General features: G+C 43.4%; 1 protein-coding gene across 1 annotated transcript in view; it reads left to right on the top strand.

The window, feature by feature from the left end:
• ITPR2 (inositol 1,4,5-trisphosphate receptor type 2) overlaps positions 1–26418 on the top strand; it is a 320928-nt gene that overhangs the window by 9352 nt on the left and 285158 nt on the right. The window contains exon 2 of the mRNA XM_060257486.1: positions 21698–21768. Coding sequence (XP_060113469.1) covers positions 21698–21768 — 71 coding nt within the window. The remainder of the gene's footprint in view (positions 1–21697; positions 21769–26418) is intronic.

Here is a 26418-nt window from a genome sequence, read left to right as displayed (position 1 = left end):
TCTGAACTCCCTAGGAACTTGCCTCAGGGCTTCCCAAGGATCTTTGGGGGCTCCCCTGGAGAGTTGGCAACCTACTGCTGTGCTACCTCTTTCTACCCTAGGGATTCCGCAACCCATTTCTAGCGTCCCAAGAGGTTGGGGGAACTATGTGGTACAGAGGGACTCCACTTTAAACAGAAAATATCTACGGTAATTGACTATGTACAGGCATTTCAAAGAAAAGTGAGCAGAAGAAATAAATCAAAGTAGGAAACGAAACGCTCCTCCTCTCATTGTTAAAATACTTGCCCTAACTAGATGACATGCAAGGCAGGAATCTTACTTGGACTGTTGCATGCCTGACCTCACTTTCCTGAGTCTGTCTGAACTCCAAGACTGAACTCAGCTGACTGCCTGTCCACTTTTAACTGTCTGCTTTCCTGCCCCAAATCTCTCTTGCAGCATTCTGGGAGGCACGCCTCAAGGACTTCCTGTTTCTTTAGGAGGCTCCCCCAGAATTGCTGGTTCCAGACAGGAGGGGAGAGGGGAGGAGGAAGAGACTAGGTTCAAAGCTTGCCGAGAGTTTAATAGACTCCTCCAGCCAACTTCCAGTGAAAGACCAGCCAAAATGACATTTCTCCTCAAGCAGTTTGTCTGGGAGGCTGCAATGGGTGGTTGAAGTAAGCCCACTCTCAGCTGAATCTCAAAGTGTGCGGCCTGGCTGGAAGACACTTCCGCTCCTGCACAGCCTTCCTGCGCTCAAGTCAGCCATGACCCTCCCCTCTCACCACATCTTAGCATTGATTGTGTCCTTAACGAGCCAGCGCCTCCACCAACAAAGGCGACAGATGGGGGAGGGACTAAGGCCAACTTTCCATGACTGAGGAACGTCTTGCCAGTTGCTCGCAGGCTGGATTAAAGCCCTGGGCAGGCCGGTTCTGGCCCGCGGGTCGTACGTTTTACACCTCTGGTGTAGACTGTTACTGTAACAGTGTTCAGCATATGGTAGAAAATCTACCCAATCATCCTGTTGGTAATTGATATAGCATCTGAGAAATTGTTTCCAGCACTTGATTAGTCCTCTCAGTTTGCCCCTCCATTTCTAGATGGTGAGCTGAGCTGAGCCCTTGTTCCGTGCTAGTCAGTTTCATAATTTCCCCCCCGGAATTTAGCCACAAACTGGGAACCCTGTTCTGAAACTATTTTGTCTGGAAAGGAATTCAAGTGTGCTACATGCTGCGTAGACAGTTTGACTTAGCTAGCTTTTGGGCAGTGGGAACCTGGGCACATGGCACAAAATGAGCTTGTTTAGAAAAAGTATCAGCAGTCACTAATATCACAGTTTCCCCTTTGCTGGGAGGGAGATCTGCGATAAAGTCTATCAAAATCACTGACGATGGACGGGCAGGGTTTGCAAAAGTCCAGGTGGTTCCCTGCCCCATCCCCCCCCCATTAAACGGGTTTGATAAGAGGTCACATATTGGGAAATGTCTTTGTGCATGACTAACCACCAAAATTGCCTCTGGGTCAAATGCAGTGTTTTTACAAATCCAAAATGCCCTGCTGGTTTGCTGTCATGACAATGTTGTAAAATCTCTTGTCTCAGGACTTCAGGCACATATCATTTATCACCGATGTACATATGAACATATGAAGCTGCCTTATACTGAATCAGACCCTTGGTCCATCAAAGTCAGTATTGTCTCCTCAGACTGGCAGCGGCTCTCCAGGGTCTCCAGCTGAGGTTTTCCACACCTATTTGCTTGGACCCTTTTTTGGAGATGCCAGGGATTGAACCTGAGACCTTCTGCTTCCCAAGCAGATGCTCTACCACTGAGCCACCATCCCTCCCCAAACATATGAACATATGAAGCTGCCTTATACTGAATCAGACCCTTGGTCCATCAAAGTCAGTATTGTCTTCTCAGACTGGCAGCGGCTCTCCAGGGTCTCCAGCTGAGGTTTTCCACTCCTATTTGCCTGGGCTCTTTTTTGGAGATGCCGGGGATTGAACCTGGGACCTTCTGCTTCCCAAGCAGATGCTCTACCACTGAGCCACCATCCCTCCACTGCTCTCCAGGGTCTCAAGCTGAGGTTTTTCACACCTATTTGCCTGGACCCTTTTTTGGAGATGCCAGGGATTGAACCTGGGACCTTCTGCTTCCAAGCAGATGCTCTACCACTGAGCCACCATCCCTCCACTGCTCTCCAGGGTCTCAAGCTGAGGCTTTTCACACCTATTTGCCTGGACCCTTTTTTGGAGATGCCGGGGATTGAACCTGGGACCTTCTGCTTCCCAAGCAGATGCTCTACCACTGAGCCACCATCCCTCCCCTAAATGTAGAGGCAGCCATCATCACCCAAGGTTTTTGAAGTCCAACTTCCTGTCCTCTGCCAGTGTGTCTTTCATTTTCTCAGTCCAGGGATTGGGGGGGAAGGTGGCTAAATTATTGCGCCTACTGCAAGTTACTACTGCAACCCCCCCCCCTCCCAAACTGGGCAGGCATAAACAATGTTTTGACAGTTTCCTCCCTCTGGCTTTTGTGTTGAGGGAGGCACAACAATGTACCTGCCAAAAAGCCCAACTTCTCTGGGAGGTGTTTTAAAGTGCATTGGAATCTTGAAAAGAATTCCACCCATCCGAGTTGTTTAGCCCCCAAATGCTGTGGGGAGGGGAGTGCCTCCAAATTTCTGTGATCAGTTCATACTTCAAATGGCACTTTGGCACCCTCCAGCCAAGTCGCAAGCGCTAATTTTACAATGGCAGCCTCTTTGTCCCATACTGACCAGTGGTTCTCTATTTTTGAAAACTTTGGGACACATATGCACAGCGATGTAATGTAATTCCTTCCCCAGGTCCTCTTGTAAGGTCACCTGGCCCATGCCCATGTCACTTGTGTCTTCTTGAACAATGATTTTTTGTTCTTATCTGCTGGCAATCAGTAGTCCAGTTCAAGCTAGCTCCAGGCTACGCTTCCTGGAGAGCCAGTTTGGTGTAGTGGTTAAGTGTGCGGACTCTTATCTGGGAGAACCGGGTTTGATTACCCACTCCTCCACTTGCACCTGCTGGAATGGCCTTGGGTCAGCCATAGCTCTGGCAGAGGTTGTCCTTGAAAGGGCAGCTGCTGTGAGAGCCCTCTCCAGCCCCACCCACCTCACAGGGTGTCTGTTGTGAGGGAGGAAGGTAAAGGAGATTGTGAGCCGCTCTTGAGACTCTTTGGAGTGGAGGGCGGGATATAAATCCAATATCTTCTTCTTTATCTTCTTCTTCTTCTTCTTCCTCTAGCTTTTTCCCCTTAGTAAGTCTGTTGAAGGTAATGTGGTTTGGGCAATGGAAATCCAACTCCTCCTTGTGGAATTCACACTTAGACAGTTTTGCATACAGCTTGTTTTCATAGAGGGTGCATAAGACTTCCCTCACCAGTTTCACATGAGATGATATATCATCTGAATAAATCAACATGTTGTCTAAAGTAAACCACGACTCCCTTGTATAAAAATTTGTGCAAGACTTTGTTGACTCCATCATGGGGAGGCCAGGATATAAATCTAATAAAATAAATAAATAATAAAATAAAATAAAATAAAAACCCTGGGAGCCCCCTGAAGTCTGAATGGCATCACCAAGTATTCGAATTGTTTGGGGGTGGTGGTGTGAAAAACAGTTTCCCACTCATCTCCTTGAATGTGGACCTGGAAGTATGCATCTCTCAAATCCAACTTTGTAAAAGTCTTCCTATTAGCCCAACGGGGATTAGGGGGAGGGGGTGCGCTTTGGACATGGAAATTGCATTTATCCCCCTATAGTCAATGCATGGTCAGAGTCCCCCATTTTTCTTTTTCCTCAACAGCACTGGGGCAGCATGTGGGGAGCTTGCTAGATGCATAAAACCTCTTAAGTTCTTGTCAATGAACTTCTGCAGCTCAGCCGGCTCAAGCTGCACTCATGGAGTACAACTTTCCTTTGGGAAGTGTTTCTCCCAGAATCAGTTCAGTGGCACAGTCCGTGGCATGATGGGGTGGCAGCTCATCAGCCCCCCCTTAATCCCTATATTTAGGAGGGATTTCCCCTAGTTCCTCCTTCAAGAATACGGTGTCTGGGAGGGAAGGAGGGGTGGAACCCTACTTTCGGTTCTATCTATGCTCTTTGCATCTTTCATCAGGGAAGCAAAGTTGGCCAGCATTCTATTGTATCTAGAGGTGAGCCAGTTAATTCCTAGTACCACGGGGAATTTTGTAGCGGGTCTCACAAAGCTCCTTCTTTCCCAGTGATCTCCCATTCCCACTGGCACCAGCTCAGTTTAAAAAATTCAGGGGTCGCTTTGCATGGGGGTCCCATCCATCTGGTTGAACCGGATAGCTTCTTGAAGCTTCATCAGATTTCGTCTCAACCTTGTGACCAACGCTAGATTAATTAAATCCCTACTACATCCAGAGTCCAGAGTTGGACCTGGATGTGAGGTCCTTGCAGGGGGGTTCACTAAGATTATGGGGATAAAGAACAAAGTTCTTTTGTCCTAACCTGAGGTGGCATGCTGATCCCTTGGACCTGCTGATTGGCACCCTTCACGGCAGGTCTTGGCTGTTTCCCTGACAGCTGTGGCCCTGCTCTGTCTCTGTCAGGTGAACTTCCTGACATAGGGCTCTTCAGTGTCAGGACACTGTCCTGCCATGGGCTATTCTTCTTACATGTTTATTGTAACTTAGCTGCGTGTCCGCCTATATGCTGTAAAGCAGGGGTCCTCAGACTTTTTAAATAGGGGGCCAGTTCACTGTCCCTCAGACTGTTGGAGGGCCGGACTGCCGTTACTGTACAAGGCCGCGGGCCGTCAGTTCTCCGTCTTCTGCATCTCTCTCCCTTCCCCACACCACACACCCCGGCCTGGGAACTCACCTCACCTCGGTATCACCTCACACTCTGTCTCCGCCGCCTCAGCCCAGTGCCGGAAGTGTGCGTTGCTAATGCGAGTTTAGGTCGAACGTCACTTCCGGTCTGATTTTGCCATAACCCAGCGGGCCGCATAAACGTCCTCAGCGGGCCGCATCTGGCCCGCGGGCCGTAGTTTGAGGACCCCTGCTGTAAAGGGTTGGGGGAAGAGTGATACTCTTTTGCTTTGTAGTTCAGATGCTTTTTTTTTGCTTTGTAGTTAGATCCAGTGTTTGTAAACTATAGCTTATCTAGTTGTCAAGGAAACGGGGATTTGGCAGCGGCAATGGAGATTCCCTCCCTCGACCAAGGAATGCGAATGGCCTTGAAGGTGCGAAGGGAAAGGTAATTCACTTGTCCAGCATTGTCTAGGAAAGTGTGGCTTGCACTTTTCTGAACTACGTGATATCTGTAATTCTTGGTTTCACTTCTGGCAAAATGTGAGGTTTTGCCAAGTAACAGACTTTGGCTATAAAGGCATAGGTGAAACTTTATTAATATGTTACGAGTACAGACCTTTCTCTTGCAGAGGCCATGCCAAAAGAAAAATGAAGAATTATAGACATCATTAAGTAGTTCAGAAAAATGCAGGCTCCCCCCTTCCTCTCCAGTAGCACATAGCAGTTCAAAAGGGAACACATCTCTTGAGAGGAAAGGCTGTTCTATTCCCAACCTCTGTCTCTAGATGGTGGAGTGGAAGGAGGGCCCCCCCCCCCCACATTCCCAGACACTACCAACATCTCCACTGTGAGAGACAAGATAACCTTTTACAAGCACATCAGGACCTCATAACATACTACATAGCAAAACAGTAGCAGTTATGTACATATAAGGCCACTCAGGAAGGAATGCATGACAGGACATTATGTGGATCCTGACATTCAGATGACATCGACCAGCCGATCTTAAGTCCCTTTGTGGGACACATAGGGAGAGGCAGCCCTGCAGGTATGTTGGTCTCTGGCCATTCCAGTCCTTAAATGTTAAAACCAAGATCTTGAACCTGATTTGGAATTCTGTCGGCAGCCAGTGCAGTCCGCAGAAGGCTGGTTGAATGTACGCCCATAAAGGGGTCGTAGACAGCAGGTGCGCTGTTGCTATCTGCACTAGCTGTAACTTCTGGGTTAGGTGCAAGGGTAGGCCTGTGTAGAGCATATTATAGTAGCTTAATTTGGAAGTGACCATTGCATGGATCACTGTAGCCAAATCATTGGAAGTGAGGCAGAAAATTTGCTGCCAGACCTGCCGAAGATGGGAAAAGGCAGATTTGGCAGCCATTGTGACCTGGGCCTCCATAGATAAAGAGGCATCCAGCATTACACCTTGGCTCTGGACTTGGACACAGATATTAATGATACCCCATCCAAAGTTGGAAGCTGGATTTCCCCTCCCAAGTCCCCATGACTCAGACACAGGACCTCTGCCTTTGAGAGATTCAACTTCAGCCGACTCCGCTTCAACCAACCAGCCATGACTCCCAGTGCCCATTCCAAGATATCTGGGGCTGTCCATTAACAGATACAGCTGGGTGTCATCTGCATATCGATGGCATCCAAGCTCAAACTCCTGGGTCAGCTGGATGAGAGAGTCATATAGATGCTAAGTAACTTAGATTTGCTCCCTGAGGGACCCTGCAACTCAATGAGAATCATGTGGAGACCTTCTCCCCTAGCACCACTCTCTGTCCCTGACATTGGAGATAAGAGGAAACCCATTTCAAGGCAGTCTCTTGAATCCCCAAATTGGCTAGGTGGTGAGTCAAAAGATTGTGATTGACCGTGTTGAATGTTGCTGTAAGATCTAAAATAACAGCTGTCTCCAAAGTTCATTTGTAAGGGTGACCAAAGCCATCTCAGTCTTGAGGCTGGGTCAGAACCCAGACTAGAAGGGATCTAGGATAGAGATGTCCTCCGGGAAAGCCTGCAGCTGTTTGGACTCCGCTCTTTCAACTACTTTGCCCAAGAACAGAAGGCTAATCACTAGGCAGTAGTTGGCCATGACTGTTGGGTCCAGCGATGGCATCTTTAAAAATGGATGCACCGCTGCTTCTTTCAGCCTCCCTGAGAAACCCCCAAAGGCAGGGATTGATTGATAATGGGGGGTGGAGGCAAACTCTGTCTCCACAGGCTTTCACTAATCAAGACGGGACATGGGTCAAGGAGGCGTGTTGGGCCTCACAGCTCCAGGAGTCTTGTCTGTACCCTCCTGAGAGAGGTGGCTGAATGTGTCCATTATAGGACTAGGAGACAGCCAAGGGGCTTCCAGTTCCACTATTGTTTCAACTGTGGTGGGAAGGTCTCAATGGAGCAACAAGACTTTGCCATCAAAATGGTTCACTGAAGCCTCACAGCCTATATTTTGTTTGCCCTGTGGCAATGATGTCAAGGACTTAATTGTTCTGAATAATTGTGCTGGTTGGGAGCTCCCTGATGAGATGATAGCCGCATTATAGTTCTTCTTTGTGTCCGTTGTCAGATGTATACAAATGAATTAAATGGTATTTTTCTTGGTATGAAGATAAAGTCATGGAAAAACCAGTTTCTGCATTCTAAACTCCTGCTAAAGGCAGAGTTGGTCAAAAGAAGCTGTTATCAGGAGGCATTATATCAACACCATAATTTCACATAAGAATGGTAATGACCTTTGGTTTGGCAATATAAGGGCATTTTTATGGAGATAATGAGCTATGGGCTGCAGTATTTTGGGAAATGTAACTGTGCTTGCTCTGCTCCTTCATGTGGGCTTTCAAAGCTACCACCTGTTCAATGGCTCCCTCCAAAACAATCAGAGGTCTATTTGAAATCCATCTCTCAGCATTTCAAGAAAAAAGCAAAATTATCCTTGGATGTGACATTTGGAAAGACTATAAAATGAACAGGCTTCTTCGTTGCTTCTCAGCCTCTTGGCTTTTAAATGTATCAGCATTCTCAGTTAAAATCATTCTATCACGTTAGTATCTCATAACATCCTCAGAACTGTATATTAAATGGAGTTCTGGAAAAAGGACATGGATGGGCTGCAGAGACTCTATCTCCATATGGCACATCTCCCTTTCATAATAGTATTTTTACTTAAAAACACACTAATATTTTCTCTTTACTCATTGCTTTTTGCTTTTTTAATTTCTGCCTTTATTTTCACTTTTCTTTGCTCATATTCTTCAAACAACAACAGAAAATATGCATTATTGCTGTTATTTTTCCTATTTGTCTGATCTGTGCGTTGTCTTTTTTTTTTTTTAAATATTCCCAATGAAACCTTTAAAAAAAGAGCTCCGTCACTTTATTGTGCAACAGATTTAACAAAGAAAAAGAAAGCACGTCTGGTAATCACTGCAGTTTAGGTATTATAAGAATAGCATGCTAGTTACTTCTGTGCTTAACCGAAAGATATTTGACTAAAGAGATTTATTCAAGCGCCAGGCATTTGAAAACGAAACGCTTTTTGGTTTAGAGTATCCCATGCTCCTGAATACTAAACAGGCTTGTAATTAAGAGGCTGAACTGGAAATTTCTCTACTGACTCATTGTTACGAAGCTGTAGCAAAATGCAACAGTACAAAGTTTCAGATGAGTAGCCATTTTAATCTATGGCAGCAAAATAAAAGGCCTATAATATTAACTGACAATGAAAATATCTTGGATGGAACAAAATGCATCTATAGACCGCCGGTTTTATTCTATCTTGTTTTTATTAATTTATGGTTAATTGTATTTTAATAGTATTTTTAAATGTTTTAAACTGAAGTGTTTGAATTATTATGCTGTAAGCCGCCCTGAGACACTTAGGTGAGAAGGGCGGGGTATAAATCCTAATATAAATAAATAAATAAATAAAACAGGCCTCCAGCGACACTTCAAAAGCCGACAGTTTATTCCAGCATGAACAGACTTCACCTGTTTTAGTCATATCTGACCCATGAAACTTGTGTTGAAGTAATTTTGTTATCTTTAAGGAGCTGCCACTTTTCGGCTACTGCACTCCAAGGCGGTTTACAACTCAAAGTAACACCTGTCATGCAATACACACAACACAAAGTTATCCCAAAATATCTACACAGCCAGTCTAGCTGTTGCCTGGCAAAGAATCAGGAAGTGCCCGTTGCCAGACAGTAAGAACGAACCAGCAGAACTTCTGAGGGGTACAGACTCAATAGCACCTTTCTACAAAAAAGAAAGAAAAGCAGAAACTTCAAAGGAAATATACAAAGTGAAAGTGCTGAAACAGAACTCATCAAAATATTAAACACTACATGTCATTCCATCTTTATTTATTATTTTATTTATTTATTTGATTTATATCCCGCCCTACCCCACCGAAGCGGGCTCAGAGCAGCTTACAACACAGAGATTCTAACAATAAAATTCAAATTTTAAATACAATAACAATTTACATAATTAAGAGATTAAAACATTAAAATACATTAAAAATCAGTACATCAATCCAACACTACGCTACCTATCAACTTCCTTCAGTATTTTGGTGGTTTTGATGGTTTTGGTGCCGGTCAGTTATAGGCCAACCGGAAGAGGACTGTCTTACAGGCCCTGCGGAATTGTCCAATATCCCGCAGGGCCCTGACCTCCTCCGGTAACTGGTTCCACCAGCAAGGGGCTGTTATTGAGAAGGCCCTGTCCCTGGTTGACTTCAACCGGGCCTCCTTTGGCCCGGGGATTACGAGCAGATTTTGGGAGCCAGATCGCAGTACTCTCTGGGGAACATATGGGAAGAGACGGTCCCTAAGGTAGGCAGGTCCTAGACCATATAGGGCTTTAAATCTTAAACAGCGATTTGGATTTTTTTTTTTTTGATGACACTACATTGGCTTTACAGGACTCACAATTGAAAAAGAAATTTTAATGGCTGTTCTTTGTATACCTTTTCTTTATACTAATATCAGTTTCACTTGAACTATTTGGTTATGTATCCTCTGGCCTCCCTGAACATCCCGGATATGGAACTGCTAATTCTGTTTATTTATGATGGGATCAACACCTAACCTCTACATCAATTCCTCCCTCTTCCCCACCCTCTAACCTGCCTCATAAAATTGCCCCAGTATGATTTTCCATCACATCTCTATCTGATGAAGTGAGTTGTGACTCACAAAAGTGAAAACTGAAGTTAATGCTAGTCTTTAAGGTGCCACGGGACTTTTATTTTGCTTCGTCCAACTAGTATGACAATGTGGCCAAGTGCAAAGTAATGCACATTGGGGCCAAGAATCCCAGCTACAAATACAAGTTGATGGGGTGTGAACTGGCAGAGACTGACCAAGAGAGAGAGCTTGGGGTCGTGGTAGATAACTCACTGAAAATGTCAAGACAGTGTGCGTTTGCAATAAAAAAGGCCAATGCCATGCTGGGAATTATTAGGAAGGGAATTGAAAACAGTATCATAATGCCCTTGTATAAATCGATGGTGCGGTCTCATTTGGAGTACTGTGTGCAGTTCTGGTCACCGCACCTCAAAAAGGATATTATAGCATTGGAGAAAGTCCAGAGAAGGGCAACTAGAATGATTAAAGGGCTGGAGCACTTTCCCTATGAAGAAAGGTTGAAACGCTTGGGACTCTTTAGCTTGGAGAAACATCGACTGCGGGGTGACATGATAGAGGTTTACAAGATTATGCATGGGATGGAAAAGGTAGAGAAAGAAGTACTTTTCTTCCTTTCTCACAATACAAGAACTTGTGGGCATTCGATGAAATTGCTGAGCAGACAGGTTAAAACGGATAAAAGGAAGTACTTCTTCACCCAAAGGGTGATTAACATGTGGAATTCACTGCCACAGGAGGTGGTGGTGGCTACAAGTATAGCCACCTTCAAGAAGGGTTTAGATAAAAATATGGAGCACAGGTCCATCAGTGGCTATTAGCCACAGTGTATGTGTGTATATAAAATTTTTTGCCACTGTGTGACACAGAGTGTTGGACTTGATGGGCCGTTGGCCTGATCCAACATGGCTTCTCTTCTGTTCTTACCCATTTGCAATCACCACAGTGCTAACCAGCAGGTTCCAAATTTGAGCATCAGGTGTTTCTGGCACCTCTGTTACAGGGGTTTGTAAGATATTATAAGTGCTTAGGAGCACCTGAGAAGTATTATATATTCAGCAGATTAAGCGGAAATGTTTTTTCATCAAATGAAAACGTTGTCATATAAACAAACCCTGTGTTTCGTGATGGAGAATGAGGAATACAAATTCTTCTGTTAAACAAACAGCAATTGACAACTGCCAGTAACCCTCTAAGGAACTCAGTAACAATGAATGTTAATTGCAAAAATAAAGTGATTGTTGTAAGTAATTTTGTTACCTTTAAGGAGCTGCCACTTTTCTGCTACTACATTCCAAGGCGGTTTACAACTCAAAGTAACACCTGTCATGTAATACACGTAAAACAAATAGTTATGCCAAAATATCTACACAGCCAATCTAGCTGTTGCCTGGATTTTAAAAATAGAAACTTTAGCAAATCTTGAGGAAACAAGTCATACAGTAAGATCTGTTAGTACACGGAAAACTCTTGCAAGGGAAATTGCAGAAATCCTTTCATCTATGACGTTTAAAACCACAAAGAATTATTTAGGCTAATTAACTGTCAGAGAACTATTATCCACACGTATCAGAACATGGGACAACTGACCCATCTTTTGTACTTTCTGGTATGCATACAACTTAGCAATAGTCCCTAAGAGTTAAACCAGCACTTCCTAACCTAGGTTGTAACTTCTGGGGGTGAAGTTGAGAACCAGTTTCAATTTATAAAAACTGAAGCAATCCACCCAAGCCCAATACCTCCTCTAAGCTGTGAAGTCTTGTGAGCAAATAAATCTATTTTGTGAGCTGTTGGCATTAAAGTTGTGAGCTACTGCATAAATTAATTTGCTCTGGGACCATTTTTTTCTGAGCTAAGACAAAAATGTGTGAGCTGGAGGCTAAAAAATTGTGAACTAGCTCGCACTAACTCAGCTTAGAAGGAACACTGCATAAGAACATAAGAGAAGCCATGTTGGATCAGGCCAGTGGCCCATCCAGTCCAACACACTGTGTTGCACAGTGGCCTAAATTTTTTTTATATATATATTTTTATATGTATGTGTGTGTGTGTGTGTATATATATATATACACACACACACACATATATACACGCTGTGGCTAATAGCCACTGATGGACCTCTGCTCCATATTTTTATCTAACCCCCTCTTCAAGCTGGCTATACTTGTAGCTGCTACCACCTCCTGTGGCAGTGAATTCCACATGTTAATCACCCTTTGGGTGAAGAAGTACACCTCCTTTTATCCGTTCTAACCCAACTGCTCAGCAATTTCATTGAATGCCCACGAGTTCTTGTATTGTGAGAAAGGAAGAAAAGTACTTCTTTCTCTACCTTTTCCATCCCATGCATAATCTTGTAAACCTCTATCATGTCACCCCGCAGTCGATGTTTCTCCAAGCTAAAGAGCCCCAAGCGTTTTAACCTTTCTTCATAGGGAAAGTGTTCCAAACCTTTAATCATTCTAGTTGCCCTTTTCTGCACTTTTCCGAATGCTATAATATCCTTTTTGAGGTGCGGTGACCAGAATTGCAAACAGTATTCCAAATGAGACCAAACCATTGATTTATACAGGGGCATTATGATACTGGCTGATTTGTTTTCAATTCCCTTCCTAATAATTCCCAGCATGGCGTTGGCCTTTTTTATTGCAATCGCACACTGTCTTGACATTTTCAGTGAGTTATCTACCATGACCCCAAGATCTCTCTCTTGGTCATTCTCTGCCAGTTCACACCCCATCAACTTGTATTTGTAGCTGGGATTCTTGGCCCCAATGTGCATTACTTTGCACTTGGCCACATTGAACCTCATCTGCCATGTTGATGCCCACTCACCCAGCCTCAACAGATCCCTTTGGAGTTCCTCACAGTTTGGTGTAGTGGTTAAGTGTGCGGACTCTTATCTGGGAGAACCGGGTTTGACTCCCCACTCCTCCACTTGCACCTGCTAGCATGGCCTTGGGTCAGCCATAGCTCTGGCAGAGGTTGCCCTTGAAAGGGCAGCTGCTGTGAGAACCCTCTCCAGCCCCACCCACCTCACAGTGTGTCTGTTGTGGGGGAGGAAGGTAAAGGAGATTGTGAGCCGCTCTGAGACTCTTCGGAGTGGAGGGCGGGATATAAATCCAATATCTTCTTCTCACAATCCTCTCTGTTCTCACCACCCCGAACAATTTAGCGTCATCCTCAAACTTGGCCACTGCACTGCTTACTCTCAACTCCAAATCATTTATGAACAAGTTAAAGAACATGGGACCCAGTACTGAGCCCTGCGGCACTCCACTGCTTACCGTCCTCCACTGTGAAGACTGCCCATTTATACTCACTCTCTGCTTCCTATTAATTAGCCAGCTTTTGATCTACAAGAGGACCTGTCCTTTTACTCCATGATTCTCGAGCTTACTAAGGAGCCTTTGATGAGGAACATTATTAAAAGCTTTCTGGAAGTCAAGGTAAACAATATCTATCAGGTCTCCTTTGTCCACATGTTTGTTCACCCCCTCAAAGAAATGTAACAGGTTAGTGAGGCAAGATCTTCCCTTACAGAACCCATACTGAGTCTTCCTCAATAACTCATGTTCATCAATGTGCCTACTCATTCTGTCCTTGATAATGGTTTCTACCAACTTTCCCGGTATTGAAGTCAGACTGACTGGCCTGTAGTTTCCCGGATCTCCTCTGGAACCCTTTTTAAAGATGGGGGTGATATTTGCTACCTTCCAGTCCTCAGGAAGGGAGGCAGATTTCAATGAAAGATTACATATTTTTGTCAGAAGATCCACAAGTTCAACTTTGAGTTCTTTCAGAATTCTTGGATGTATGCCATCCGGACCTGGTGACTTATTAGTTTTTAATTTGTCTATCAGTTGTAGGACCTCCTCTCTTGTCATCTCAATCTGACTCAGGTCTTTCAACACCCCTTCCAATATAAGTGGTTCTGGAGCAGGCAAACACTTCTCATCTTCCACAGTGAAGATGGAGGCAAAAAATGCATTCAGCTTCTCAGCCATTTCCCTATCCTCCTTCAGTAATCCTGTGACCCCTTGGTCATCCAAGGGCCCCACTGCCTCCCTGGCTGGTTTCCTGCTTCTAATATAGTTGAAGAAATTTTTATTGTTGGTCTTTATGTTTTATGCAATATGCTCCTCATAGTCCCTTTTTTGCCTTCCTGATCACAGTCTTGCATTTGATTTGCCACAGCCTGTGTTCCCTTTTATTAATCTCACTTAGACTAGCTTTCCACCGCTTAAAGGAGTCCTTCTTACCTTTTACAGCTTCCATTACTTTTTTTTGTTAACCATGCAGGCCTTCTCTTATATCTGTTCGTGCCTTTCCTAACTTGTGGTATATATTTTATCTGAGCTTCTAGGATTGTATTTTTAAATAGCCTCCAAGCTTCCCCAAGGGTTTTGACTGTATTTACCTTTCCTTTCAGTTTCCTCTTCACATGCCTCTTCATCGCAAGAGAATTTACCCCTTTTAAGACACTTACCCTTCTGACTTCTTTATTTTCTGCTAAATAAAAACTTGTGGTTTATCTCCATCAGTGTTGTGACTTTCTGGTAAAAATCCATATGGAAAAAGGATTCATATCTACAGTGTATACAATTACAACAGCATCCCAGCAGGGTCCAAGTAAGAGACCAGTGGGGGCACGCAGCTTACATTCTACCAGCACTTCAGTCTCAACTCGTATCACCTATTTACCTGATTGTGGGTGACTGGGGTTTAACAGAGACACAAAAAGGCTGGTGTGTAGAACTGGACATTTTAAAAATGGCCCCATGGACCTGCAGATGTGCCTGAAGCATATCAGTTCAGTATACTAGTAAGCATAACAACTCCTTCAACCTAGCATGCTTCTGCCTTAAAGGTACATTCTCTTATATCCCCTATAGCTGTCCCTTTTGCTCTCTGGACAGCCTTTTGAACAGACTGCCCAAGTGCTCAGTAAGTGAATACAGATAAGATGATACCATATTCACAGACATTATAAACAGAAGTGTCATTTGAAGAAAGAAGCTATACAGCAGTGGTACTCAGTCCACAGCTCACAGAGCCCTATTCAAGAAGAAGATGATGATACTGGATTTATATCCCGCCCTCCACTCCGAAAAGTCTCAGAGCGGCTCACAATCTCCTTTCCCTTCCTCCCCCACAACCATCTCCTTTATCTTCCTCGCCCACAGCAGACACCCTGTGAGGTAGATGAAGATATTGGATTTATATCCCACCCTCCACTCCGAAGAGTCTCAGAGCGGCTCACAATCTCCTTTCCCTTCCTCCCCCACAACAGACACCCTGTGAGGTAGATGGAGATATTGGATTTCTATCCCGCCCTCCACTCTGAAGAGTCTCAGAGCGGCTCACAATCTCTTTACCTTCCTTCCCCACAACAGACACCCTGTGAGGTGGGTGGGGCTGAGAGGGGTCTCACAGTAGCTGCCCTTTCAAGGACAACCTCTGCCAGAGCTATGGCTGACCCAAGGCCATGCTAGCACAATTATTATCAACCAAAAGAGTTGTATTTACTTCTACCCCTGGCACCCTATACTTCAGAGTGTATTGCAGCTTACCTGTTTCTCTGGCAGTGGCTGTTTCAAGATGGAAACCAGCTGGCAACTTACGAATCTTAGTAGGCGAGGGTTTTCCCCATTCTTCTGAAGCATATGGCTGGTGTCATATTGGGGAACAGTGCTCAGAACAGCCACAAGTGATGTGTCGAAGAGCCACAGGTAGCTTCTGAGCCACTATCATTGCTCTATGGAATAAACAGGAGCTGAAAAGCATGGGGACCCTTCATCCAACATAGGCTGCTGATTCTTCATCCTTCTAGCCTTGAAATCTAGGTTACAAACTGTTGGCAGCAGAACAAGGAAAGGAAGTTGTCAGCGATCCAAACCCTTGACATGAACGTTCTCAATGTTTCCTAAGGAATTAGTACCCAGGACAAGCCTTGCAGTGGGTTCTGGAATGCAGAAACAAGATGAAAAAGATCTCAGGGGTAACGTGCTGGGAAAACTTTGTAGATCCGTCCGTTTATTACAAAGCTTCCTTTTATTGTGTGTAGGGAAAACCCTCACTTCCCCTCTTCGGCTGCAGCAGAACAGCAGTCACTGTTGTGGGTTCACCAGGCTAGTGGAAGATAACACTGTGGAAGGGGAAGTTTAGTACCCAATGAAGGTCTACGTTTACACCAGGCCTCATTTTGGGCAGGAGCTCACAGGAGCAGAGCTCCAGAACCTCTGAATTTTTATTGTGCTCTTTCTTAACGCCCCCCCCCCCGCCCCCAACAAAAATCCAACTTGCTTCTGGGCTCCATTGTTCAACCCCACCTGTGAGAATTTTGCTAAACTCTAAGATTTGACAAACTTTGTAATATTTTTTTCCCATGGAAAAATTGGAAAGAAACCAAAACACATCAAGCAGAAAGACTGGACTCTTCATCATGCCGCTGTGGCCACATAGGAGAAAGTCATTTAAAAAGTATGATGGGAGTAAGGATTTATTATGGCAATTATCATTCAAGAAGCCTTTTAAGGTAGATGCTGAATATAATCACCTTCTGGTGATGTCAGGGGTGTGTGGTATATGCAAATGAGTTGTGCTAATGAGCTCTGGCACTTCTTTTCCTACAAAATAACCCCTGGTTTGCACCAAGTATTCCTTCCATGAGCTTCCTCTCTGACTCTCTCTGGTTGCAGGTTAGAAGAGTAATTCAGTGTTTTGTTTGGGACTTTGTGGAGGGGGCAGACTGGTTTAGGAAGGGCAATCAAAAGACTTTCTGGGCAGAGAGTGACAGATCAACCAGGTCTCTGCTAGGTAATCCAGACCTCCTTCATTATCAACAGTCCTGCAGCAGCAGAACAAGTCCATGTGTTTCAGTATAGCCACCAGGTATGCTCCCCGTCAGAGCTTTGATCTTTAAACACAGCAGATAAAAATTATTATTTGATTATATTGCATTTATGGATCACCCAATCCCTGCTACTGCAGGGAATGGGTGATGTACATAATTAAAAAAATTAAAACCATTAAAGAAGAAGATGATATTGGATTTATATCCCGCCCTCCACTCCGAAGAGTCTCAGAGCGGCTCACAATCTCCTTTACCTTCTCCCCCAACCCCCCACAACAGACCCCCTATGAGGTAGATGAAGATATTGGATTTATATCCCGCCCTCCACTCTGAAGAGTCTCAGAGCGGCTCACAATCTCCTTTCCCTTCCTCCCCCACAACAGACACCCTGTGAGGTAGATGAAGATATTGGATTTATATCCCGCCCTCCACTCCGAAGAGTCTCAGAGCGGCTCACAATCTCCTTTCCCTTCCTCCCCCACAACAGAAACCCTGTGAGGTAGATGAAGATATTGGATTTATATCCCGCCCTCCACTCCAAAGAGGCTCAGAGCGGCTCACAATCTCCTTTACCTTCTCCCCCAACCCCCCACAACAGACCCCCTATGAGGTAGATGAAGATATTGGATTTATATCCCGCCCTCCACTCTGAAGAGTCTCAGAGCGGCTCACAATCTCCTTTTCCTTTCCCCCCACAACAGACACCCTGTGAGGTAGATGAAGATATTGGATTTATATCCTGCCCTCCACTCCAAAGAGTCTCAGAGCAGCTCACAATCTCCTTTCCCTTCCTCCCCCACAACAGTCACCCTGTGAGGTGGGTGGGGCTGGAGAGGGTTCTTACAGCAGCTGCCCTTTCAAGGGCAACCTCTGCCAGAGCTATGGCTGACCCAAGGCCATGCTAGCAAGTGGAGGAGTGGGGAATCAAACCCGGCTCTCCCAGATAAGAGTCGGCACACTTAACCACTACAACAAACTGGCTCTCCACATAAGCAGTACTAATGCAGCAAGTTTTAAAGAGTCAGATGGCAAACTTTCAGTTTCGTATTCTGGACTACAATCACCTCGTAGGTGGTGGTGGTGGTGGTGGGAAGGAACAGAGCAGCCTGGAGAGGAGGACGGGGTGCCAGCCAGAATGGAAACCATTGCTGTCCTCAACCAAAAGCCCGGCAGAACATCTCTGCCTTACAGGCCCAGTGGATATTCAAGAGGATGTCTTCACAAAGTACTATAAAAATCTCTGACATAGCTGACTCTTCCTTATTACAAGCAGGCAATAAAACCTTAGAGGACTGGTATTTAACTGGTGGATCTGTGCCAGTGGTCCGCCACTATTTACTCCATCATCTTTTCTTTCATTAACTCTATCTCATGTTCAAAGAGGTATGGATAAACCAGCATTTAGAAATAGCATGCTTGACACTCTCCTTGGGACATGCTGCTTAAACCACTGCTTAAATGCTGTATTCTTTCTGGGGTAGTGACGGCTTCTCTCTCTGTGGTTATCCCAATAATCTGATTAGGAAAGTTCTTTGTCTTAGTCTGTTGATGTTTTTTTTGACTGGTCCAGAAACCCTAGCAAGCACATCTTTTAGTTTGACACAGTTTTTGGGTAGAGTCCCTGGCTTCCTTCTGCACACACACTACGCTATACAGAATGCTATATCACAGTGAAATAGAGTTCAATGTGAAGTGATATAGCATTCTGCAATGCAGAAGTATTGAAGAAAAAAATATTGTCTTCCATGGTGAAAGTTTGATTAACATAAGAACATAAGAGAAGCCATGTTGGATCAGGCCAACGGCCCATCCAGTCCAACACTCTGTCACACAGTGGCAAAAATTTTTATATATACACACACTGTGGCTAATAGCCACTGATGGACCTCTGCTCCATATTTTTATCTAAACCCCTCTTGAAGGTGGCTATACTTGTGGCCGCCACCACCTCCTGTGGCAGTGAATTCCACATGTTAATCACCCTTTGGTGAAGAAGTGCTTCCTTTTATCCGTTTTAACCTGTCTGCTCAACAATTTCATTGAATGCCCACAAGTTCTTGTATTGTGAGAAAGGGAGAAAAGTACCTCTTTCTCTACTTTCTCCATGCATTATTTTGTAAACCTCTATCATGTCACCCCACAGTCGACGTTTCTCCAAGCTAAAGAATCCCAAGTGTTTCAACCTTTCTTCATAGGGAAAGTGCCCCAGCCCTTTAATCATTCTAGTAGCCCTTTTCTGGACTTTCTCCAATGCTATAATATCCTTTTTGAGGTGCGGCGACCAGAACTGCACACAGTACTCCAAATGAGACAGCACCATCGATTTATACAGGGGCATTATGATACTGGCTGATTTGATTAATTTTTCAGTGTCAGATCAGTCAAGATCCTAGCAGTAGAACAACACAGCTCTTTTGGAGCCAGCACAGCAGAGAGACTATGAATTTCACAGACATGCAAGTTAACCCTTGAAAAAGAAACTCTAGTTCGAAATGGACTATATATAGTAAATTTGATCCGTTGGGTTCATCTATGGATTTATGAATATTTTTCTGCTGCTATTTTTGGAAATGGTTATTTTGAAATAGTGGATCATGACATGAATTTTCTGTTTAGACGGAGGTTGTGCATGTATTTGTATAGAAATAATTAGATTGAACAATAGTATTTTGGATAAGTGTTTATTACAACAATATTGATTATATGTATCACATGGTGTAGTTTGGTTTATTTTTGATTGATCTTTCTCCGTGGTTCCTGATATATTTCTGGCTACAAAGCCAGTCAAACTTTCTGGATCTTTTCTGTCGCCAAGTTATAACCTGACAAATTAAAAAAAGTTCAGCCTTGTTTATTTTAGAATTTCAGCTAGTGAATGAAGCATTATACTTTATTCACTAGCTGAAATTATAACATAAACTTTATTCTCTAGTTGAAATTCTAAAATAAACAAGGTTGATTTTTTTTTAAAAAAATCAGCTAGTACTTGTATTTTCTATTACATTTTTTATTCCATCCTTCCTATAAGGAGCTCATGGTGGCATATATTGGCCTTCCTTTATTGTTATTCCATTGTAATCCTGTGAAGATGGTTAGGCTGAGAGAGGGTGACAGACCGAGGCTTACCTCATGAGCATCATAGCTGAATAATAATAATAATAATAAGATGATATTGGATTTATATCCCGCCCTCCACTCCGAAGAGTCTCAGAGCGGCTCACAATCTCCTTTACCTTCCCCCCCCCACAACAGACACCCTGTGAGGTAGATGATGATATTGGATTTATATCCCGCCCTCCACTCCGAAGAGTCTCAGAGCGGCTCACAATCTCCTTTACCTTCCTCCCCCACAACAGACACCCTGTGAGGTGGGTGGGGCTGGAGAGGGCTCTCACAGCAGCTGCCCTTTCAAGGACATCCTCTGCCAGAGCTGTGGCTGACCCAAGGCCATGCTAGCAGGTGCAAGTGGAGGAGTGGGGAATGAAACCCGGTTCTCCCACATAAGAGTCCGCACACTTAACCACTACACCAAACTACACCAAATAAGGATTCAAGCCTAAGTCTTCCCAGCCTAGTTACCGTGCTATACCGTGCTATACTGTTTCAACTGTTCTCCATTGATTTGCCATGAACAGCCCAGTCAATCCAGATTTCTTGAATTTTAAACAGTTGTTGAAATCATTAGGACTAAACTTATTTTATTTTATTTATAACCCGCCCTCCCCACCGACGCAGGCTCAGCGTAAAATCATAAGAGACAATTAAAATCAATAAACATTAAAAATTACACATTCAACAGTTAAAACAGGATATTAATTTTAGTGCTGTTTCAGTGGCTACGGCCTAAACTTGATGTCATGATTCCCTGTGACTTCAGACCAAGGGTCCCTGTGAGTACACTCTCCCTATTTCCTACTCTGCCATTGTGACTTACAATTTATATTTCAAATGCCCACTCACCGCAGCTGCCACCTTAAGTCCAGACTTTCCACAGCCCACCCAACTTGTAAGTTTGCAGGACCCCTGGGCATTCCTCCATTTCCTCTGGCTTCTGCTGTTTTCAAGAGTGACTCTTCTGCTGTCTCTGTGAGTCTGTTGCTCCGGCTTCCATGTGCTACTGCTGATCTTCCAGGTGGTGGCATGAGCTCCACCCTGGCTGTAGGAGTGGTATTTTGCCTCCCACTGGCAGTAGCTTCTTTCTGCCCTCCAGGCACATATATCCTTAACGTTGGTCAAAGCCACAAGAGAGCCTCAGCCACTGATTGGGCCCACTGGGATTCCTGATTGGTTACACCTTAATTCCAAGTGCGGGGTTGTGCTGGGATGGGTAAGAAACCCATTGGTGTGCAGAAGTCTTTTGGTCTGGCAGAGAAAACAGGTAGCCAGTATGCAGAACTACAGTCTAAATCACATTGTACCTGATGTATGGTTGTTGGACAATGTAGCATTGTCTCTGTAAAGCCTGGCAAAAGAATAGCATGATTAAACATTGCTAAGCTTGCCAGTGTTTCTTCTGCAGCAAATGGTAAAAATGTTTGTTTTGCAATTTAGAGGTAGAGTGGCACATTCGTGAGTTCATTCAGAGATAATACTTTTTCTTTCTTTCTTTCTTAGTGCCAGAGACGTGATTGTGTGATTATTTGAGAGGAATACATTGGTTGGATCCTACAGATCCATTCTCGTAATGGAGATGACTTTCTCTGGGGCAAGAGGTTCTTCTCTTGTGTCAGTGGAAAGCTTCTTCTGTGGAGGTGTGTTCCTGTGTTAGTGGGGGTGGATCCAGCCCACTGAAATGTTCTTGGAAGTTTTGATTCTACGTATGTGAGTGGTGTGAAAGCAATCATTAAAATGACGGCAAATAAACTGTTTCTTCCAGGCTGGTGGATGATAGATGTGTGGTTCAACCAGATGCTGGTGATCCTCATAATCCTCCTAAGAAATTCAGAGGTAAGCAAGTAAAAGTCATATATACCATACCAAACCTTTAATGAAATAACGGTTGCAAATGAGAATGCACCGAATATTAAAAAAAACTAAACATTGGAGATAAAATCAAAAAGAAACCGAGATTACAAATGCATTCATACATGGTCAGATTGAAATTTAAGAATGTCAGCCAAAATTTTTGCCGCAGCCTCGCTAACCTCCCACTCAGTATCATTCAGTAAATAATGACAGGGTCGCAGAATAAAGAGATCTGGGGAGAAGGAAAGCTTGCAAAATAGATCTTTACGGAGATTATGATATATAGAACAATCAAGCAATATATGCTGAATTGAGTCGGGAATATTCGCTCCATAGGAACAGAGTCTATCACATATCTCCCCTGTAAAACTTTTGAGGGAAATACATTTAGTCTGGCCAAAATAAATGCCCTGCGAAGTCTAGGAATAGTTAAGTCTGATAGATAATGGGGCATTTTGCCACAAAAAACATTGAGACCTAAGGATGCTGGGGAGCAGATATAAGGGTCCGTTGGGCATTGTTTCGTTTCCTCCAACTCCAAAAATTCTCAGTTTAATACATTTGAAGATATATGACTCATCAGGTGCAAGAAAATCATCAACCGCTATCCTCAACTGGTTAAGTTTGGAATAAGAAGTGCTGACCTGGATGAAATATATGGATCTCTTTTCAGACAATCAAGAAGGCTGTTAGGATCCATTCTAAAATGAATTTTGAGCCAGAATTTAAACACTGCAATCCAGGCTTTTGCCTCCACCAAAGACTGACCCACTTCAGAGCAGAGAGCAAAGTAGGACACACATTTTGGCATACCAAGAATTTGTCTACAGAATGAGGCTTGAATGCCCTCCACTTTACTGGTAAATGTTGAGATCCGTATAGGGATACCACAGAGAGTTTGGGCTAGCATTTTAGCTTTGAACACTTTAATTTCTGCTGGGACTAATTGAGATTTATATTTCTTCTTGATATTTATATTTCTTCTTTTTTATTATTGACATAGTTTTGTCAAGTCCAATAAATCTATCAGAGTAGTAGGATTGCTTGTGTCAAATGGACACTGCTATATAGTCCATTTGAAATCCCTGGCACTCCTTTAATCAAACTACTGATTTTTCTTTCTTTTTTCTTTTTCCCCCTTCAAGTTTTAAAAGTGTATCTAACATCAGTAAATTTACACAGAACATAAACTGCAGTGTATGAAGTAACTCAAAAATGCAAGAGAAAATTATAAATATATATAAGTGGAACCTAAATACATTAACAAAAATGGTAAGTTAAACTAAACATCAAAGAACTGAAGTTGGAAGATCTCTCTGCTTTAAATACATAAGGGGAGCAATTCAATCAATCCAGAAGTTGAATGGAAATTAAAAGAGAAAAGTGAAGTGAGGAAGGGAAAAGGAATAGGATGAAAGAGGAGATGAAAGGAAAAATATAGATAAAATTATTGATACCCACTCCTGTGCCCAAAAATATAGTGTGAAGTGAACGTTGATAAATAAGTAAGAAAACAAAAAAGACAGTAGGTAAGAGGTAAGAATTAGAAGTAGATCATAGCCATCTGCGAGGGGCTGTAAGGAGGAAGCTCATGTGAAGTGACATAATCGATTAAAGGAAACCATTCTACTGATTTTTCTTGATTTAAGTTCTCGGGGGTAGTACTAGGTGGCAAGTACAAGCAGGTAAGAACATCTGTAAAGCTTTGAAAGGCCCTTTAACTGTATAGGAATGCATTTAGATCTAAGATTTCTTGAACATAGGCTCCTTCACAGTTCTGAGTCTATGATTTGTCTAGAGCAGAGGTGTTGAAATTTTGGTATGAGAGCTGGATCTGACATATATGGGACCTTGTTGGGCCAGGCCATGTACGTCATAAAATATAATGCCAGGTAGTGGATAAATAATCATTATAAAGGACATAGACAAACACAATTAAAGATATTTTTTCTTGAGATACAAACGTGCTTAAAACGTTAACACTCTTGCAACATTTTGTTTATTTAACAGTCTTTGATAACTGACACCTCTTGCCCTGAATTACTGTATCAAAATCTGGAGACAATGTCTGTGCTGTAGCATTCTTGAATATGCTGTTTAGGTGTGTATCTGTATGCTACAACTGTGATTTTGTTTTATTGACATTCATTACAGAGATGAGCTGTTCACAGTCATACTTTGAATGCTTACAAAATGTAGCAGCGAATAAACGCAATTGTGCCTATTTAAAGAAAATGGTATGTAAACCTACAATTAAACCTGCTGGGTAGTAAGCTCCCACTAGACTTCCTAAATTGAAATCAGGCAGTGTTCCAGGGCAAGACCCAACAAGCGTCACAGAAAGATTCCACAAGCAAGCCTGGGTTTCAATGGAACAATCCTAGCACAAGTGCTATGTAAAGAACTGATTAGGGGCAGCTTGGTGTCGCTTGTATTTGACAGAGTTGACAGTTTATAGCACATGCAGGGAAAGTGAAACTTATCTGCTAAGCTAGATCATCTAAATGACAGGAGGTGGCTGGGTGCCAGGTTGCATCAGCCCAGAAGCACAGTCAGCCTGACTCAGCAGGATGCTGATTGGTTACTTGATGTATAAATGTACAAAGACACTTTGCTATGTGTGGGTTATGGAAGTTGGAGAGCAGCGGAGCATTCTGTCGGATTGGAGAGTGAGAGGTGTGAATAAACTGTATATTGTGGTTTTACAACTGCTGTGTGCAACCTTCATTCTTGCGTCACTAAAGACCACCCTCTTAAGCTCTAGGCGCATCAACATTTGGGAGGGTGACCACTAAGAATTTTTCCCTGTCACTTTCCCTCAGTACCTCAGGCACCCACACAGAAATCCTGTCAGAAGTATAAAAATAGGCACTAAATGTTTTTAAATTTAAAAAAACCCACAAAAGAATATTTATTGGTTCACAAAAGGCAAGAAAATGGGATAAAATAATATTAATTAGTTGTATTAAAAACAAATCAGACAACAAAACACCACCTATCCATTCTTTGGACGACAATGCTAATTTTACAAGTATCATCGCTTTTGTATGATGTTGGACTGGGGTGTTTATTTGCTCAGCATACACCCTGTGAACTGTGAACAGTTGTCTCTTTTTAATTCAATTAAAAGTGAAAAATTCCTTTTATGCTGGTCAGAGTTCTTTGCCAACCGCCTCTTCACATAAGCCCAGAGGTCCTTGAGACCCGATAATTCCACCTCTGCCACCATATCAGGTCTGAAGCCAATCACACCCAACCATCCCATGCAGACTGGCTCCCGTTCCTTACATCACCATCTTCAAGTACTCGAAGGGCTGTCATATAGAGGATGGTGTGGAATTATTTTCTGTGGCCCCAGAAGGACTGATCAGAACCAACAGGTTGAAATTAAATTAAAAGAGTTTTCAGCTAAACATTAGGAAGAACTTCTGACAGAGCGGTTCCTCAGTGGCACAGGCTTTCTTGGGAGGTGGTGGGCTCTCCTTCCTTGAAGCTTTTAAAACAGAGACTAGATGCCATCTGACAGCAATGTTGATTCTGTGAATTAGGCAGGACATGAGAAGGAGGGCAGAAAGGGTTGCATCAGTACTTAGTTCTTGTGGCCCTTTCTTACATGCCCAGGGAAATGCTGATTGACAATTTTTCTCCCGGCCAGTTTGGCAAGGGATCCTGGAGGTTTTTGCCATCTTCTGGGCATGGAGCAGGGGTCACTGGTGATGTATGTGCATTGGGGAGGTATTTGTGAAGTTCCTGCATTGGGCAGGAGGTTGGACTAGATGACCCTGGAGGTCCCTTATAACTCTGTGATTCTGTGATTTCAATGTGCATCACCTTACACTTAACAGCAAGGTTCCCATTAAGTTATGCTGGCCTGTGCTGGTGCACATATTTTTTTGTTTTTGTTTTTCTCTTTTCTTTTTCTTCTTCCCTCCCCCATATATTTCCTTCCTTCCTTCCTTCCTTCCTTCCTTCCTTCCTTCCTTCCTTCCTTCCTTCCTTCCTTCCTTCCTTCCTTCCTTCCTTCCTTCCTTCCTTCCTTCCTTCCTTCCTTCCTTCCTTCCTCCCTTCCTTCCCTTCCTTCCCTTCCTTCCCTTCCTTCCCTTCCTTCCCTTCCTTTCCTTTCCTTCCCTTCCTTCCCTTCCTTTCCTTTCCTTCCTTCCTTCCTTCCTTCCTTCCTTCCTTCCTTCCTTCCTTCCTTCCTTCCTTCCTTCCTAACATAGCTTGCCAAAATACCTGAAGAAATAATCCAGCAAATAAATAATTCTAGTAGTTCAGTTTGTTACAATCAAAGATCAGTTAAAAAGGAAATAAATTCGAAGTTGTGCCAGCAGCTCATGGCTGCTTTTATTCTTGCCTGATGTGCTCTCTCTCTCTCTCTCTCTCTGTATGTAGTGATGTATAATTGCACAGTGAAAAATGAAATATTTACTTAGATGCTATGAAAAACTAACAAATGAAGAGAGACTTTATGCCTTTATGCCATTTTGTTTTACATGTTTTATTAATTGCATTTTTTCCTGCTTTTCCTCCAAGAAACTTTAGATCAGGGGTGTCAAACATACAGCCCTTGGGCTGTATCTGACCCATGCAGGGCTCAGATCTGGACCCTGAGCAACTTCCTTCTGCTACTTC

The sequence above is a fragment of the Heteronotia binoei genome, chromosome 17 (genome assembly GCF_032191835.1).
Source record: "Heteronotia binoei isolate CCM8104 ecotype False Entrance Well chromosome 17, APGP_CSIRO_Hbin_v1, whole genome shotgun sequence".
NCBI lineage: Eukaryota > Metazoa > Chordata > Lepidosauria > Squamata > Gekkonidae > Heteronotia > Heteronotia binoei.
The sequence above is the reverse complement of the archived record's forward strand: the minus strand, read 5'-3'. Positions and strand labels throughout refer to the sequence as shown.